Source organism: Coturnix japonica, chromosome 6, assembly GCF_001577835.2.
Source record: "Coturnix japonica isolate 7356 chromosome 6, Coturnix japonica 2.1, whole genome shotgun sequence".
NCBI classification, from domain to species: domain Eukaryota; kingdom Metazoa; phylum Chordata; class Aves; order Galliformes; family Phasianidae; genus Coturnix; species Coturnix japonica.
Window position 1 is genome coordinate 24406686 of NC_029521.1, and position 18872 is coordinate 24425557.

An 18872-nucleotide genomic window follows, 5' to 3' on the forward strand; every position below is an offset into this window, starting at 1 on the left:
CCTCTCCACACATTTACTTGAAGATCCATTACATTTCTAGTTCCTCTGTTGTCCTTAAAGATCTATTACAGATTTGGAAATGGAGCTGGCTTCTAGAAAAGAAGCAGCTAACAGATGGCGTGAGAGGAGCCATGGGACTCTGTTAGAGCTTAATTTTCAGCAGCAAGCTTTGGCTCTGTCTCCAACCAGGAGCTACAGGCATAATCCCACAGAGCGGAGCTCGGCCCTGCAGCAGCACACAGAAGCTTGGCGAGAGCCATGCGCAGCTCAGACACTGCTCGCTCACATCGAAGCGGTGACCTGTCGAGAAGCAAAAGGCTGTTTGTTACAAAGCCTGTGTTTTGTGCCAATTATGAGGCAGTTACACTGAAAAATGTCGCTTTGATGTGAATCTCTTCAGGTAGCGAATGTTAAACACCGCACGCCGCTGGGTAGGTGTGTGATTTTGCAGGATCGGAGCCCGTATCCAGGAGTAATTAGCAAGACTGTGCCAATCTCCAGCCCATGCACTGAACTGCTGGGTCCGATGCAACGGCTACACAGTGGGGTATCACAATTAGCGGAGATGCAACACAGTGAATAATTGGAAAGATAAGGAAATGCCACTGAAGTTTATATAAGGGAAAAAATTTCCTTAGATCTAGACAATCTCGTGTCACCATGAAACTTCAGGTTCCTCTTTCGAGGGGGTGTGTCGGAACGTTGCTGTTAAAAAGCAGCAATTTTCTCATCTTTGGGATGAAGATGAAAGAAGGGGGACACTAAGCCCCACAGCCCCGGGACAGCCGGCACGCCCGGCCACCGGGCGGAGCGCACCGGGACAAGGACAGACCCCGCCCCGCTCTCTGCCCGCAGGCCCCACCTTCTGCTTTCGCTTTTGCTTTCGCTTCCGTCTCTCCGGAGCCCAGCGTTAAGGCAAGCCCCGCTGCCAGTCCCCTGCCCTTCGGGTCCCTCGGGCTTTGCTCTATTCCGCCCCGCTCCCTCCCACTGTCCCCCTACCTCGCGCTGCAGAGGGCTGGAAGCGGTCCGACCCTTCGCGTGGCTGCACAGCCATTTCCTTGTATTATTTGCAATCGATGGCGCTGATTTCCTCCACCTGCGTAGGTGGGACCGCTTCGCTGGGGCATCTTCTCCTTCTGCCCGTGGCCTGCACACTTTCCTTCCTTCCTGTGTTGCAACTTCATTTCCAAGAAGCACTTGCTTTTTTCCTAAGGACTGTACGCTGTTGATATAGACCAAACAGAAATTGAAAATTAAGATCATATCCTTGGAAGATGATAGAGTTCCTTTTAAGCCTATTTGCATGTATCTACTTCCTTCCAAACGCACTTCTTTCCAGATAATGAAGAATCTTCTGGCAATTAGTTGTAAGATCATAACGTGACTTTTACTTCTGTTCTTATCTGCCTTGTTTGGAGTAGTGTCAGACTTTTTGGCATTCACCACAAGGCAGAACAGAGATGGCCACGCATGTATCGTACCACTTTAATGCAGCACCAGAAATCTATAGCCGCTCTTGGTTAAGGACCACAGGACATAAACTGGCAACCCCATGCGTCCATTTAACAGCTTTATTTAGGAAATACTGAAATAATAGCACTCACTGAGAGATGCTTACGTTCTTGTACTTGATTTATAGATGTCAGGAGATCAGTGTGCTGATCGTTCCTCTGAAGAGAGAAGTAATGGAGATCAAGATGATATAGTTGATGCGAAACCAGACAGGAGTAGCAGACTCTCACTTTTTGCAAAGTAAGTTACTACATCCATTTCTGTTTTTCTTTTTGTCAGCTGTGATACTGCCCTTCAAATGGGATTGCAGTGTTCAGTTTGCCATGCCCAGAGCATCAAAGAGTGTCTGATAGGCACTCAGTGTTGTATAAGTTCTAACATATTTAATCTGTACCCTAAAGCTGAACAGCCCTTGCATTGCTCTGATTTAGAGACCCATAATATCTCCCATCAGCTTACTTGGTAGTCAAGAGACCACTAAGTTCATTTAGTGTCAGTTGTAGCCCCTCATCTTAAACATTGCCCTTTCGTGGAGCTGGGAATGAAATATGCCATTAATTATCTATTTTACTGCATTCAGCTCAGCTAATCTCTCACATCGTTGGAATCCCCTGCTGACTATTTAAGTTAGTTTAAAGCCTGGATGCACCATCTAGACCGTAGCACAAAGAAGCCTCACTGAGTCTAGAGATGTAACCCATTACAGAATAAATTAAAAGCCTTTCATTTTAGCCTAGTAGACTCACTGAAGCATAATTTTACTTTCATTAAATGTACAGGCAGCAAGAACAATGTGCTCATTGTCTGTAAAACACTAGATGAATGTGGCTGAAAATGCAACAGCTAAACAACGAACATGCAAAATTAACAAATGCTGTTGAAGATCAGAAAATACTAATTAATGGGGTAAACTTACAATATGTTAGTACAGGTGTTTATTACAAATACTTGTATTTACAGAGGTTTAATTTTTTATTGTTGGACATGTATTGTTCACTTCAGTGTGGATAATTCAGAGGAAGCACTTGAAGAATATCATTTCATCTTTGTAGTGTATTATAGGGATGTGATGGGTGTAACATCTGGGAGATATGTGAGAGAAGTGAAGCTGCCTTTGTCTTACATGACTTTTGGTGTGCCCTAAAGCAAAGCACAGAATTTTTTTTGTCTATCATTTTCCTATTCCTCAAATGCATTTTCAGATGTGTATTTTTAACTATCACAAATGCACATGATACAAGACAGACAACATAACATTTGTTTCTAAAACTTCAAGCATTTTTCCAAGTTTTCTTTTAAAATTTATAAGATGTATGTCTTAAAATATGACATCTTCTAAAGAAGTGATATGCTAATGTCGTTACTCAATTATGCAACTCCAAGTTGATTATTCCTGAAGGAAAAGCAAGAATCAGCATTTCTATCGCTTTGTTTTTTTTTTTAAATATAAGAAAAATTTCAAGTAATTTGGCTGTTCATCAGTTTGAGACATTCATCTTTTGGGAAATCCTTGAAGATACAAGTTTGAAACCTCTTTTGCTAGAAATAAAAAGGAACTCATAAAATAAAGACAGAATAAAAGATTGAATAGGAAAAGTTTGAGATTTTTCAATAGAGGTTTTGTAGGAAATTATTGAGTCTGAAATAATCTATCAGGGCTGCTTGGCAAAAGTTATGTTAGCCTGAAGTGGAATGAGATGTTAAAAATCCAAGTACACTGATAAGGTCATTATCTTATAGATACTCTCTGGCCTGCAGGAATATAGAAAAGGAATGTGAGAGGATAAAGGAAGACGGTTTATGACCAAAACCAGTGGCAGTCACAAAGGAGAAAGTGGATGGTGAATGATTGCTCATCGAGCCTCACAAAAAAAAATACAAGGGACATCCAATGAAAAGTTTATAGAGTGAGATTAAAACAATCAGTCAGACACAATTTTCCCCATAGTACAGAACACAGATGTAAAATTTTAGTCACAGGATATACATATGTTGATACTTAGATGAATTCAGAAAAACCCAGATGAGTATGTGGAAGAAAAATTCGCTGGGAATATTAACATTAAAACCTTTGATATGAGATGTCCCTAAATCAGATTTCTGTGAGAGTATATTCTGGACTGAATTTCTTTAATTTGTTCTTTTAAAACTCATTAATGGTCAGTACCAGATACTGGGCTTGGTTTGCTTTTAATTGGACCTGAACAGCTCTGTGACTTGATCGCCAAGCCTCCATTCTGACAATGTAAACTTAATACTCGTGAAGAAAACAGTGTCTAGAAAGCTTTAGATTGACTACAGTTTTGTTTTACTGACTTAATTTCTATCATCCGTGCAGTATTTTCAAGGAAAGTGGCTCTGGGCAGCCTGGTCTGGTGGTTGGCGACCCTGCTCAGAGCAGAGGAGCTGAAACTAGATAATCATTATAGTCCTTTTCAACCCAGGCCATTCTATGATTCTAAGTGGTTAAGTAAGCATTTAGGGGAGTAAAGAGTTTGGGATCGTTAGACGGTTGTTGGCATTCGCAGCCACTAGATGGCAGAAGGGCTTTACTTTTGTTTACTACAAAACCGCAGAAGACTAACTTAGGAAGACTTCCAAAGAAGCTACTTTCCAGAAAGGCAGAGACGGCAAGATGCACTACGGCGACCTTGAGTAAAACAGGATTTTAAAAGACGTGGTAAATTAAATACTGAGCTGGGAATTTTGTTTTTAAAGCTGCATCTGAAAATCCCCAAGGTTTGGTATGTTAGCACTCACACATCCACTAATCGGGACTGTGAACTTCAGTGAAGAAGTATAACGCAGAAGTTAGTTGTTAGTAGTATCAATATACCAGCTGTATACTTATTAATTATATAGAACCCTTTGTCCTTTGGTTACTTTTATTCACTGCAGCTCTCCTGTCTGTTTTGCAGCTGATATCCCCCTTACTTGGAAAGGGAAGATATTGTTTAAATATCTATTTAAGAATTACAAATACCTGTTTACCATTGAAACTGTGTGATTTTGTAGTATCTTCAAAGTAAAAAACACGTAACAAAATCTCTATGAGCCCAGTGGGGTACACCCACATATGCTCATTAAGAGTCCTTCAGCTTTTTAAGACATTGAAAGTTATTTATTGCTACCAAACCAGGCCACCATAAAGTTTGAGGCTTTATTCTAATTAATACAGGAGCTTTCTAGAAACATCAGTGCATATCTTACTGTGATAGTTCAAGAGTTATGATGCCTACCAATTAAATATCCAAAGTCTGTAAGCCTCTGTAACAATCAGAGAGAGCAATGTGATGGAATGGTGATATAGGAGATGTAATGACAAAGGGACTAGTACAACAGAAAGGCATTACAAAGAAAAAAGAAGTGCTCACCCATCTCTGAAGATTTAGGATTGCAGGTAAAACTCTACAAGGAATGGATCTCCAACCAGGAATCCTACCCCAGTGGCAGTCAGCCCTTAAATGAGGTCTAAGACAGGTGCAGCCAGGCTCTACCCTTTCTGTTCAAGCAGCTGAATTGCCTTCACCTGCACTCCTTGGGCTGACTGGGTCCCTTCCCCAGGTGCTCAATTCTGTTATTCAACAGTTACCATACAATTAGTAATTAGATTCAGAAGAAACATAGGGATGTTTTTGGTTTTTTTCCACTTATATGGTGTTCGTTTAGGTTACAGGGCACAAAAATAAGGAAGCACAATGTTTGATGACCAGCAATTTCTTTGTGTTTGGTTTAATGTTTATGAAGTAACTGTATTTGCTTCTACACCAGCTACTCCTGATTTGAAACTAATACGTTCACATTCAGATGATGCTTTCAGTGACCCTTCATCTTTTCAACATAACTTTTTACACATTTAGATTCTAAAACGCAGTTGTAGCAGTTTTACCAACCACAGAATATTACAAACCTTTCAAAAACAAATACTGCTGTATCTCTTTCATCCCAATATTGTATATAATAAGTAAATTACTTAATGAGTAACAGCCAAAGAATCTGAAGTTATGATCTAGGCTGAACCTGAACGGAACTCCTGGTTCAGCCACAGGTTTCCTTTATATCTCTAAGCAAATCACTGAGTGTATTATTTAATCCTGTAAATAAGTGATGATCTTTCCTTTTACTATCTTCACCCTGAAGTTTAGTGCAATTGCATTTTAACTTGCTTGGGGTTCTGCTTTTCCCAAGCTAAATACCAGCATATGTCCTCCAAAGTAATGAACTTTCAGAAGTAATGGGTTCTGGCAACCCTTGTCTACTAATGTTAATTCCTATAAATAGAGTAAAAGAGATTTTAACAGACTTGGTACAACAGAGGTGTTCCTTTCTGTTACTCATTCTTAAGCTGGGAGCTTTCAGTTTTGTTATGATCATTTTTGTTAGACCTAGATCTCAATTTCTACAGAACACCACAGGCAGAGTAAACAGTTAAAATGGTGCACAGCGCATGTACTTTACCTTGGACAATTATTGAATGTACCATGTAGGAAATGCCCAATATCTTGAAATAGCACCTAAAGTATAAGGAGTCATTAATTCAGTTAGCATTTGCTTCCAGTCTCCTTGGAGACTTCGTCATGTGAAGCACAGCAAACACTGGATTGTTTTTGAACTGTATCTGGAGCAATTGCAATAGTGAGTCAAGTAGCTTAATTCCTTTTTATTGTAGTAACTTACTTCCTTCACTGCAATGAACTCTGTGCTGTCAGCACTCAAAATTTGGAGAAAAGCTATAATATGTTTTAATATTTAACCTTTTAAAGGAACCACAACCAATTAAGCCGTATTTTTTTAATAATCCAAAACTGTATAAGAGTAAATATGTGGGAAATAGTTCTGTGAATTAAGATACAAAAGAAGTCTTGTGAACTATGTACATTGATCTGCATCGTTTTCTTAGAAGCATCCACTGTGTAAATATTGTAGTGATGGCTGGATCCAGTTCTGAAAGAAGGCAAGGAGCTGTATTAAAAAGTAAAGCTTGCTGTGTCACCTCCATCTCAAGATCTGCTCTGTTTTCCTACACTCTTATATATGAACAGTGATAGAATCAGAGTGTGTTTTCCACTTGTCAGCAAAGGTAGATCAGGCCTGCATGACCTCTGTTTGCAGGACGATAGCTGTGAGGGTTTGAATAGCCCCATAGAAAAGTCCAGTGTGACCCACTGCTGACACATGCGAATCTTTGGGCCTGAGCACAGGGCATCCTGTTTCACGTTCCAATGTAGCCCCGAGCATGGTGGGCTCCTAGCATTAGCAAAGAGGATTAGACTTGCTCTTGAGCACAAGCTGAAGCTGTTTTCAGATGCAGTGTGGAGTGCCATTTGATGATGAGCCAAGGTACTGTGGAAAGTTATTTACCTCCTTCCTTCTCTGCCACCCATTTGGGAACCTCATGAATGAGCACCCTAAAGGAGTTTAGTTGCTAATTATAATTCTTCTGGCATTTTGCAATTGGTAAACCTAGGTAGAGTGTACTCCTAGATATATTATTTGGGGGTTTTGCTTTATTTTCAGTCATATTCCAAGCAGCCTGTATAGTGTTATATATACCTGTTAACTGTTCATAGTACTTATGACAGATAAAAGAGGCTTTTTATTAATTTTTTTAACTGCATACTTGCAAATTGCCTATATCTATTATTTAGGATATGATCATTCAAGGTTTCAGTTTCCAGAACACCCATGAAAGGTGGATGTGCTCAGCTTTTCCAGAATGAGCAGAAAGCCTTTCAACAAGCAACATTATTTTTGGTAAAATTGTACCTTTTGAATGGTATTTGAATATTATATGGCATACCGAGCCATGCAGGAAATTAATTAGGAAGCTGAATTGCAAATTGATCACTAAGAATCTAGAATTTACCCAGTTTTGGTCAACTGCAGGTGTCACACCACAGAATTGTCATGCAGGCTGCAAATCATCCACATAATATCAGGTGCCCAAAGAAAAGGATGCTGGTACCTGATTCTTTTCTTCCTGTCTTTTTTTTTTTTTTAAATGGTTGAGAAATGTGGGTGGTATTAGATGTAATAAACTTTGTTGAAACATTTTCATGCAGTGGAACTGTCTTAGCACCAGTGCGCTCCATCTTGTTCATGGATATGTAATGAATAAAACTGCAGCTGTTATTTTGATTTTGTTATGTTAATGCCATCGCTATCACAGAATTAGAAAGGATGGTGGGATATTTGGCACTAAGGGACATGATTTAGTGATGGGACTCAGTAGGTCTGGTTGATGGTTGGACTTGATGACCTGGAAGGTCTTTTCCAACCTACTTGATTTGATGACTCTATGATATATTTAGATATATTTTAGAAATCCAAGAATAACTATAATGTACAAAGGACACCAAAAGTTGTAGCCTGAAGCTACTTCTTTCAAACATCTCAACTCCTTTTCTTAACAGTTAATTTCTAGTTGTCCTGAATTGGTTTCTCTGTTTTCCAAGTTCCTAGAAAGATTTCCCCCTCTCCTAATTGGAGGAGAGCCTGCAACTAAAATGGCACCAAAAAGCTTTTTGTATAGTGTTGTTTAGGTTTGCTATTGTTTTTGAAATTGCTAGTTAGGTTTTCATTCTGTTTGTGTAATCTCCCTGCCATAGTAAACAGTATAGGTGAAATGAGGGATAAGTGCTTTTAGGTGAACTTTTTACTTTTTAGGTGCTAAATAGATGGAAATCACACATGCTACTGTAATATATTCAAGAGAAAAAGTCTGAGAGCCTACTGTGTGTCACAAGCAGAATGGAGTTCTCTCAAAAGCCAGTATGGTTCCTATTAGTATTTAAAGTAGATTTCACTTTGTATTCTAGCATGTAGCACTGTTAACATGTGACCCAGAATCACATAATCAGGCACAATGGAATACAGTTTTAGTATTTGGGCTAGCATTTATGGCTAATGCTTAGTCCTTATCCCATATAACTTATGCTTTTTGGTTATTAACTGTAAAAGAATAATCATTTTATAAAAGATGCTTCAAATAGTGGTACAATCATCTTGTCCAGAAACATTGCTGTTCTGCCAACTTGATGCAGTATTAATGGGAAAAGTCAACAGGATAATCTATTATTTGCATGCAGCTCTAAACCTACTTGACATTTTACCAAAACAAATCTGACAAAGAACAAAGAGTCTGCCTTAAAGAACTTAAGATCTAAAAAGCTCTAGTCAGGTTTAACAAGTGTCATGTGCTTGTTATTACCAATAGATTTCAAGAGAAAAATAAATTCAAAGAGGGGAGTGTGTACAGTAATTAGAGGTGTACTGTGTGTGGTGAAATTAGACTGGATAAAAGTATTAAAGCTGCATAGAAGTATTAAAGGTGACAGTTTGGAGAGAAGGTTGTACAGGAGCAAGGCATATCCACACACATTCATCAGAAAGCAACAGACATGAATAACCACTGATTATTGAGACTAGAGTAAAAAACATAGAATTAAATACTGAACTTTGATTTGTCTAATTCATGCATTCTGTTCCCCGGTAACTTCCTCAGAAAGTAAAAATAATGAGGGGACATCTAAGTGTTTAGCAGTAGAATAAAGAGCACTGATGTGTTATGATATCTTCTGTCCCACAGCATGAAGTGCATGTAAGCTCTGTAGGTTGTTGCCTGGACTTGAAGGCTGACAACCCTATAATAAGAAGAATCAGTCTCTTCTCCAGTGCCAAAAGGTCTGGGGATTCCAGAAGCAATGCTGAGACAATGCGTTCTGTAAAAGCGTGTTTTATAAGACAAACCAATTTTTCTTTCTATAGAAACCTTTTAACAAGGTATTAAAAAAAGATACAACTGCCCATCATCCTAATGGAGCATGTAAAGGAATTAAAATCACTACAGGGAAAACAAAGAGGGACCTTTTCATATCCTCATAGGATGTGAATAGGATGAAAAGGTCCCTCTTTTCATATCCTATGAGGATATGAAAAGGTCCCTTTATCTCAAAATTCGTTTTATTCCTGTAATCCTCTGTTTGCCTATTTAAATGACGTTTGTTTTATGAAGAGCCTTGTTTCTTCCCTGGGTGTTTCTAGGTGTCACTGAATTGCTTGCTTTTAAGGCAGACACACTCATATTTCCAGAAAAAAAAAACCAAAAAAAAACCCAAAAAACATAACACCTGTTGTCTGTAAGTTTCTATCAGACTCTTTTTTAATTGCTTTTAATTTTCAGGTTCAGTAAATGGATTGGTGTAATAGTTTCTACCCTAGAGATTGCTTTTTTTTCATGTTTTTCTTTAATCCACTCCTCTCTCCTGAGACTTTAATCTGTGTCATGCTGCTGCCGTTCCAAGGGGAGTCCATATATTACAGCAGACAGGCATTTAAAAAGATTTATGTTTACTGCCTTTAACACCTTGCGCAATGACTGAGGTTACCGGACTTCATAGTTGACATTAATTATGGAATGGAATGGAAGCTGAAGACCTCCATGGAAATACTGTGCTTTGCTTGAAAATAATCAGAAGAGATGATGAGAGACTGGAAGCTTTCCTGGTAAAGGATTCATAGTACACTGCTGTGTGTCATAACTCTCCATGGTAGCAAAGATAGCACAGAGTGATGCTAGAAGAAAGGAAGCCAAAGCAGAAGAAATTGGGACTGCTCAGAGACACTATTTTCAATAAAATTGTAAAGTTTTCATTTTCTTGAAAACAATCTTTAAGTATACTTAGTAGTTAACAGGGGTGTTTTTATCCTTAAATTCTGATACCTTTGCATATTGAAATCATTATTTACCCAAAGCATAACAGAAAAAAGTTTGTTGTGGTAACTATCAGTTCTTTAGACGGTCAAGATCTGAGCTCCTATTGGTGCAAATGAATGTGTCTCCATTAACACTGACAGGATTTTAGTCAGTCACAACGATGAGAAATTTGGCTTTTGCTATTTAAAAGCTCAGCAACACAGAGATAAATGCTATGGGAAACTTTCATTTCATATTTGAATTGTGAGAAGCTGATAATGATGTTTTTTCCCCAGGGCTGACACTGACTGAGCATAGACTTGATAAGGTCATGTTCCTGTCAGGCATGCCACTGTCAGGCCTATGCCCCAGATTTAGGAGCACTGTAAGAATAAGCAGGAAAATGTGCAAGTTATTTGAGGGTGCCAGAGTGGAGTTTTGATTTTTCTGAACTCTCAGCTGAAAGGTGAGAACATGAAATATGTGAGAGCGCTGATTGAAGAATGTTTCTGTCTAAGGAAAGAGACCAGAGTGACCACTAGTGGAGTGAGGAATTAAAGCATGGCTGTGGTTAAAAACTAAAAGAAGAGGGAACAGTTGTAAAATATAAGTTTCTATTTAGACTGGACAAGTTTGAATCCAAAAAAACAGGGAAATTAGACACTGGATATCAGAGAAGCAGAAAGAAATAAAACTAAGAGCAGATAGTTGACAACAGTTTATAAAAGCACATAATTAACTCATGGAAATGCTCTCAGAAATCACTGTGATTAGAAAGCTTAGAGAACAACGGTGGTAAACATTTATGTTAATGTGTCCAGTTCAAAGCTTAGAAAATCACAATTTGTCTAGAAAGCTTTATGCTTTCAGTCATAAGACAGCCTGTCACTGACAAGGAATTTCCCTTTAGGACTGATTAGTACATTTTTATTACATTATTAGTCATTATTACAAGGTATGATTTAATTTGTTTAAACTGAAGATTGGAACCTCAAACTGTCAGCTTAAGCCACTCAGGCAATTCCCAAATTGCCCTATTTTGGCACAGCAAATAAAATCCTAAAAAAAAAATAAATAAATAAATAAAAAAAAAAATTCTCCCTGAATTGCAGTGTGGGATAAGTGTACAGCACAACCTTTGCTTTCTTATTCATTCAATTTGGACAGATACCAAAAGATTTCTGGAACTGTTTTGTTGTCTGCCAGTAAAGGAACGACAGGCGTAACCCCACAAGATACGCTGTGGTTGCTTATTATCTGATTATCCTGTTAAGCTTGGAAGCAATCACTAGAACAAAACCATAGTATCCTTTGTGAAGGAATGGGGAAATTAAAGGATGGATTCATGTGGACTGTTTCACTGGCAAGGCTTGTCTGTGACCTTTGATGTTGAACTGCATAGAGCTTCTGGCATGCTTTTGGGAATACCAGCAGTAGCTATATCTCTTAAAGTCCTGAGAATTTCTGCATGAATGAGTGCAAACTATTGAACTCGGAAGTTAAGTGGTTTCAGAGAAGTTGTGTGGCTGCTTTACTGTGCCACTTAACCCCAGCTGCTATTTTCAGCAAAGATCTTTGTTGGGTAATGTGACTGCGTGACTTGTCTCGAATTAGATCATTTCCAGCAGTGTAAATATGATATTGCACCATGTAGGTAGATCTATCCCAGGTGTTCAGGACTGTTCATGGATTGAACATCAATAGAAATTTGTGTCTATTGTCCCTTGTGTCATTTGTCCCTTGAAAACATCTGAGTATGTGTAACATCCACGGATAGTCATACAGCATATTCAGGAAGTCAGTGAAGGTGGATACATTTGTAGAAACTTGAATAGGGCATGGACTGAGGAAATTAGTCTCTTCACTGACCTGAGTGCTCACTTCTTGTTTTGAATTTTCTTTTTCCCTTTTCTTTTTTCCCAAGAGTTGTCTTTGTGATGTTGGACTAGGGGGAATTTTAGGCCAAAATAAGAATCTGTGATCTCTTTGAAACCCATCATGCATCCATAACATCATGCAGCTGCGGATAACTCTTTAAAATGGTTAAAATCTTTTCTTGAGGCAAAGCATATTTAATTATTGCTCTCAGAGCCCTCAAGAAGCAGTATGCAGGGAGAATACCAATATTTGTGATTTGCCAGAATAAAACCATGTACTTTTGGAGTATCAAATATAGTCCTCAAGTAGGTATAATTCAAAATCTTCTTTCACAGTTTCTAAAAGTCTAAGAGAGGAGATGACATTAGGATGATGGGAAAAAAGAGTATGGAGAAAGCCTGCCAGATGCAGCTATTTAATTTGGTCACTTAGAGCATGAGGACACTCAAAGATAAGAAGAAACTGTTTTAAAATTGAATTGCCATGGCATTTGAACATGATGAATCATCTAGAGATGCTTTATTATGGTTTCCAGTTAGTCTTGCCCTTTAGTAATGAAAAATAGGACACTTGGAGACTCCAACAATTGCTAGAGAACAACAATTGTTAAGTCAGGAAGATAAGAAAGTACATTTCCTAAACAACATTTAATCAATCCACAGCAATCTCATCTGTGAGGACTATTAGTGAAGCAAAAAGCTTGGTAATTTTCTAGAAAGATGTCAAAGTGGGAACAGTGAAAGTACTTCATTGACATTAATGGTACAAATCTAATTTTGTTAAAATGTTGCAGTACTGCTAGTTGTGCTGAGAAAATAGGTTATGTTTTCCTCTTATACTTCAGCAATGAGTACTACTGGAAGCAAGATGCTGATACCTTCTGCTCTTTCCCAAGTATTGTTTCTAAGCAGGCCTGCTCCAAGGCTTGCTTGTATTTCTGAAGTTTCATCAGAGCCTTTGAAGGCTTTCACTGGCTTCAGTTCTGCTTGTAGAGATCATCTCAATGTCAAAAATCACTTGGCTGGACAAAAAAGTCCACCTCTAAAAGCAAGCACTGCTGAGTTCCTCATGCTTGTACCTCAGATGTGCATGCTGGTTATCACAGATTCATTCTATAGTATTTAATTTAGAATAAATTTCTGGGTAAAGTCCATGCTGTATCTCACCATCTTTTTCTAATTCAATCTAAGACTCCATCACAAAGCAGAAAAATCACTGCACAGTTATACTAATGGAGAATGTCTATAGGATTTTCTTGTTTGTTTATAATGAGGTTGAGATAGTGATGACGTCACACTGAATGGCACTTAGTTTTTAGCATAGCTTCAAACTATCGATTGACAAACCACGCTAACAAATGAGCTGTCAATATCTATAACCTTTATCAGTACAAAATACCTACTGCTCTTTATCACTTTCAGAGAATTTAGGGATGATTCAATAAACAGATCCCATTATGCCACATAGTAAATTGTATCTGCTTGTAATGCTTGCAGTAGTCATTAAGGAAGATCTGTCTGGGCTTACATGAATCACTTACAGTAAAATTAAAATAGTACTTACATTTAGAACCATAGTTTGCAAAAGACTGCTGCCAGCCTGATATTTGGTCATGGTCTGTACGCATTGCAGTTGATTGCAGCTCACTCAAGAGTGATTTTACCATCATCAGTATCCAAATACTGCACGGAAATCATGAGACTTAAGCCATGAGTTAATATCTCTACATCTCTGTATGAAATACAAAGAAAAAAAAATATAAGAGAAATAAAAACATCAGGTAGTGCTGCCCCAATGGTATGAGTTAGAATAAATAAGCACATTCACATGACAGGTCATTAACAGTGTTTTCATTTGATTCACACAGGAAAAAGAAGAATGGAGAAGAAGAACAACCAAAGTCCACCCTCAGTAACCAGTACCGAATTGTTACACCCACATTCCAGTATAATATGAACTACAAGAAGGTTGGCAAATGTATAATTATAAACAACAAAAATTTTGAAGACAAAACAGGTAACGTTCTTTGTCTTACTTGAGAAGGGAGGTTGGACCACACGACCTCCAGAGGTCCTTTCCAACCTAAACCATTCTTCGATTCTGTGATTCAGTGACACTTATTGCAGATACTTTCATTAATCAATAAACCTGTTATTTTTAGGACATGGAATTTTAATGACTATATTCACTTTATTTGATAAGCAGTTGTTCATACTGTTTGTTCCTGTTCTTTAATCCTTATATTAGAGTAGCTCTTTACAGCTCCTTTGCAGTAGGTGGTTAAAAAAAGTACATCAGCTTGTTCTGCCAACTTTTAACTCAACTTCTGTCCTAGAATTTAAGTCTGCATTGTTAAAACCTGAACTTTGGTATCTGCAGCCCATGTTATGAATTCTCTGTCTCTGAGCTGCACCTAAAAGCTATAGTTGCACTACAATAACAATTGCTGTGCTCTGTTCACAATCCAATGTCAGATGCACGTTCCAGATTGTGTACAGTGTTTTGAAGCAGACAGATATCTGTGATATAGCCAACTTTGTAGACTTTTTTTACCCTCTACAAGCTGGGCTTACAAATTAAATGAAGTGCTTATTCCAAAGAATTTACGTCAATTTTCTTTATTAGGGTATCATGGGGAATTGTTTTGAATAATTATTCCTTGAAGAGCTTTGTGCATATGTTACTCTGCATAACCAAAAGGAGATAGAATTTTCCACAGAGGTCCCATGTTGGATATAAACCAGCATTTTCCAGCATAAAATACATGTTCACATTGGACCTTGCATTACTTTGCATTAAAACAAAACACAGTTTGTTCAGAATGCCAAGGATATTGTCAGAGGATTGTTTTAAACTCATGTCTCATTGTAAATAAGTTAAGAACCTAAAAGTTGCCTTTGGACATATAAATTATTTTAAGTCATGTAACATGCAATCAACTGTACTATTTCTTTTCTGGTAGGAATGGGTATACGCAATGGTACTGATAAAGATGCTGGAGATCTCTCTAAGAGTTTCAGAAGCTTAGGTTTTGATGTTCACACATACAATGACCGAAGCTGTGAGGATATGAAAACATTACTGAAACAAGGTAAAAATTTAGAATAGAATAATCTATTGTGTAAAGGACCTCTGGAGGTCACCTAAGCAATGCTCTGCACAGAGCAGGTCAGATTAGAACAGAGTGCTTAGGCCCCATGAAATGGAATTTTCTCTAGAGAAAGATTCAATTTCTGAACAGATTATCCTTAATTCCCACAACTCTTCCTCCTCCTGTGTAAATTCAGAAATGTATAGTTTTCTTGTCACAGTAGATGACAAATCTACTAAAATAACTGCATGTAGTTAAGAGTTCAGCTTATTGAATCAAGCAGGTCGAACTCTATGTTCATTTATTCAAGGTATTCATCACATTCTTAATAAGTGGATTTATCTACTCCATTTTATAACTTCCAGTAGAGGCCCAGTGTTTATTTAGTCTCAGAAAGATGTGTTTGATAAATATTATGTTCCATTTAAAATGTTGCCTCCTTTTGGCTAAAAATTATTTGATTTGTAGCTGCTGAAGAGAATCACAGTGATGCTGCTTGTTTTGCCTGTATCCTTCTAAGCCATGGGGAAGAAGGCCTCATTTATGGCACCGATGGACCTATGGCTATCAAACACCTGACTGTACTCTTCAGAGGAGACAAATGTAAAAGCCTTATAGGCAAACCCAAATTGTTTTTCATTCAGGTAAATATTATATCCTTCTTCTGCAGTGGGGAAAATGTTATGGCACTTATGTGGTTGTCTGTAGCTTCAAAAGTGGATAAAGGCTCTGTCTCCAAATTACTGCATTCTGCTAAATTCTTTAGTCTCCCTGAGTAGCCTTGCTTTCTACTTTATTGCCTCTCGTTCATACAAAGTATTGCTAAAAATTGCATCCATTAAAAAATTTTATAAAAAAACTTTATAAAACACTTCATTTCTCCTTACTGGTCAAGTTGTCTTCATCTTCACTGCTGTTTCAGGCGTGCCGAGGCTCTGAGTTTGATGAAGGTATACAAACTGACTCTGGACCTGCAAATGACACTCTGGAAACAGATGCCAATCCTAGATACAAAATCCCAGTAGAAGCAGATTTTCTGTTTGCATATTCCACAGTGCCAGGTAATAAATAAATAAATAAATAAATAAATAAATGAATAAATGAATAAATAAATAAATAAATGGGGGAGTAGTAGAGGCAAGAAGCTTAATAATTTATCCTATCTTCAGTTGCCAATCAACATTTTTCATCTATAATAGTTACTCCGATAAAACATGTTATCTTTATAGAACTGGCTGTTTCTCTTATGCATCACAGCTGCAGTAGTACAACCACTAGTGTCCTAGACTGACCCTCACTGATGGACAAAATGCTAAGGCATGGTGTATGCTTGGCCATTTTGTTCCATCCACTACTTTTACAAGAGCTGAAATGGGAGGAAGCCCAAATCTGGCAGATGACAAAGCACAGGCATTACAGATGGCAGAGGAAGGTGATACCAGCCTTTGATAGGCTAGTTTAGTTACTATGTGGAACTTAAATACAAGAAAAGGATGGGCTATACCATGAACTTTTGCAAAAATAAGCTCTATGAAAAAAATAGAGAATGCTACCTCAGTATGCTGAAGGTTGGAGAGGTCATACATGTTATTTTCCTTGTCAGTGAAGCAAGATTTGTGACAGGAGTAACAAGAATTGAAGTTTTTGTGTGCAGTTACTGCTTGTCCAGAATCTTTCACACAAACTCCTACACTTCTCTCTAATGTTCCATTGTTCAGCACAAAGTCATAAGAAGGAAGAGGGAAAAAAAAACGTTTTTTTTTTTTAAATCTCTTCCCTGTAAGGTTATTATTCCTGGAGGAATCCTGGAAGAGGCTCTTGGTTTGTGCAGTCTTTGTGCTCTGTGCTCAATGAACATGGAAAACAACTTGAGATCATGCAGATCCTCACACGGGTCAACTATGTGGTTGCCACGAATTTTGAATCACAGTCTGATGATCCACGCTTCAGTGAGAAGAAGCAGATTCCTTGCGTAGTCTCTATGCTCACTAAGGAACTTTACTTCTGAAAGCATATTTTAATACAGCCAGTAATGTGAGATCAGGATAAATTTTGGGGTGAACATTTGATTATAAATTGCAGTAACACAATTTGTAATAACAGAAATGTTGATACTAGATATACATGTTGTATAAGCTGGGGTAACTGACAAATGGACAATATGCAATATTTTTAAGACCATCTAAATGCTGTGGATCAATCCTAGAGCTGATTTCTCATTTGTATTAGAATCATAGAACTCCATGATTCTATTACAAATAATTTTGATTTCTCTTAGTGTAGCTGTCTTGATTTATGGGTGTTGAAGATGTTCTGAGAGTCAGTTACCTGACCCAAAAGGTTTATTCCAAAAAAACAGGATGTAAAATCTGTAAAGAAAAAACCATATCAAGGAAACTCCATCTTTTCTTTCACTACAATCTCATGGTATTGTAACTTCCTTGGAAATTTCTAAAGTCCATCATACAACCAATATGTCCAGAGATGAAACTGACATTGTAGCTATTTAAAAGGGTACTTCTTAGTATAATAAATCTATTTCCATTTTAGAACACTCTTAATGAAGAAAAATGGATGCACTGTGTTTAATCTGGAAGTCAATTTAGTTATCATTCTAGCATAAGGTTAATTTTATTAGCAGGTGATTCAGCTGAATGGTATGGAAATGTATCAAATAGAAAGATTTTCATTTTGGTTTTTCTAAAAGTGGGCAAACTAATTAGATAATACCTTATTAAAATAACATTATGAAGATTTTTGCCTTGTAAATGACAGCTGAGAACTGCCCAACACAGTAGTAGTGCAGTTTCTCTGCTTGCAGAAATACGAATGCTTGCATGTTGATTCATAAGTTTTGAGCCCACAAAAAGTTAATGTCTAACTTTTGTTATTAAACATTAAAATTTAACACCGAAACAACAGAATTATGTATTTCAGTAAGAAATACACGTTTAGATTTTACTTCTATCCGTGAGGAATTTCACCAAGACCAGAAATACTTCCTTGAATCAGAAACCAGAAGTGCCTTTTTAGTTAAAATATTGTCTTGATTTTGTATTTTGGAGTTATGTCAGTGATGCTTATATTTCTACTTTTTATATTCTTTTTAAATATGATAGCTAGCTCAAAAAAGTAATTTTTATGATTTGATTAGACTGGTAAATGATTGGTAAATAACTGGTAAATGGGGTTATTCACCCCTTTCCTAGTTAATGTACACTTTATTTTTTTAAATCTAAGAAAACGGGTGTGTGCTGAGTTGTCTCTTTATTGATTATATTTTCTTACAGGAAATGTAGCATAGTAAGGCATATCTTTTTCATAAGTCAAATTTTTTTGAATTAAATAAATTATTGTTTTGTGGAAGTCTTGAACATAATATCAATAAAGACCTGTTTTTTTAAATTTCCTATGAACATCTGCCTGTTTGTCATTTGATCTGAAGTGAAAACCAACCAAAATGCATCCCAAAACTTTTCTCAGCCTCAAATGCAGTTGGTCTTTTGCATCCTTATCCTGATGAGATTTCCTTTGTCATTTGGGAAGCTGGCATTTGATCACATGGGTTAAGTGGGCCAGATCTTTTCATAGAGTAATCCAGAATTATTGAAAAGATTTAAATGGAAATCTCCTGACTTGCCAGCCCTTAATCTTGTCCAGTGCAAAACATGTTTGTAAACATTACACTGTACAGTG

General features: G+C 37.4%; 2 protein-coding genes across 2 annotated transcripts in view; one reads left to right on the forward strand and one right to left on the reverse strand.

Moving 5' to 3' along the window:
- Window positions 1-16164, reverse strand: part of NRAP (nebulin related anchoring protein) — a 66305-nt gene extending 50141 nt beyond the window's left edge. The window contains exons 1-3 of the mRNA XM_015867290.2: window positions 16064-16164; window positions 13649-13816; window positions 1000-1222 (exon numbers count right to left, since the gene is read on the reverse strand). The gene's annotated coding sequence lies outside the window, so the exon portion shown is untranslated. The remainder of the gene's footprint in view (window positions 1-999; window positions 1223-13648; window positions 13817-16063) is intronic.
- Window positions 855-18588, forward strand: CASP7 (caspase 7). Its single transcript, XM_015867331.2, has 7 exons — window positions 855-915; window positions 1640-1752; window positions 13953-14101; window positions 15048-15176; window positions 15645-15820; window positions 16099-16237; window positions 16961-18588. The coding sequence occupies exons 2-7, from the start codon at window positions 1640-1642 to the stop codon at window positions 17182-17184; spliced, it is 930 nt and encodes a 309-aa protein (XP_015722817.1). The 5' UTR covers window positions 855-915; the 3' UTR covers window positions 17185-18588.
- Window positions 18589-18872: the final 284 nt, after the last annotated feature.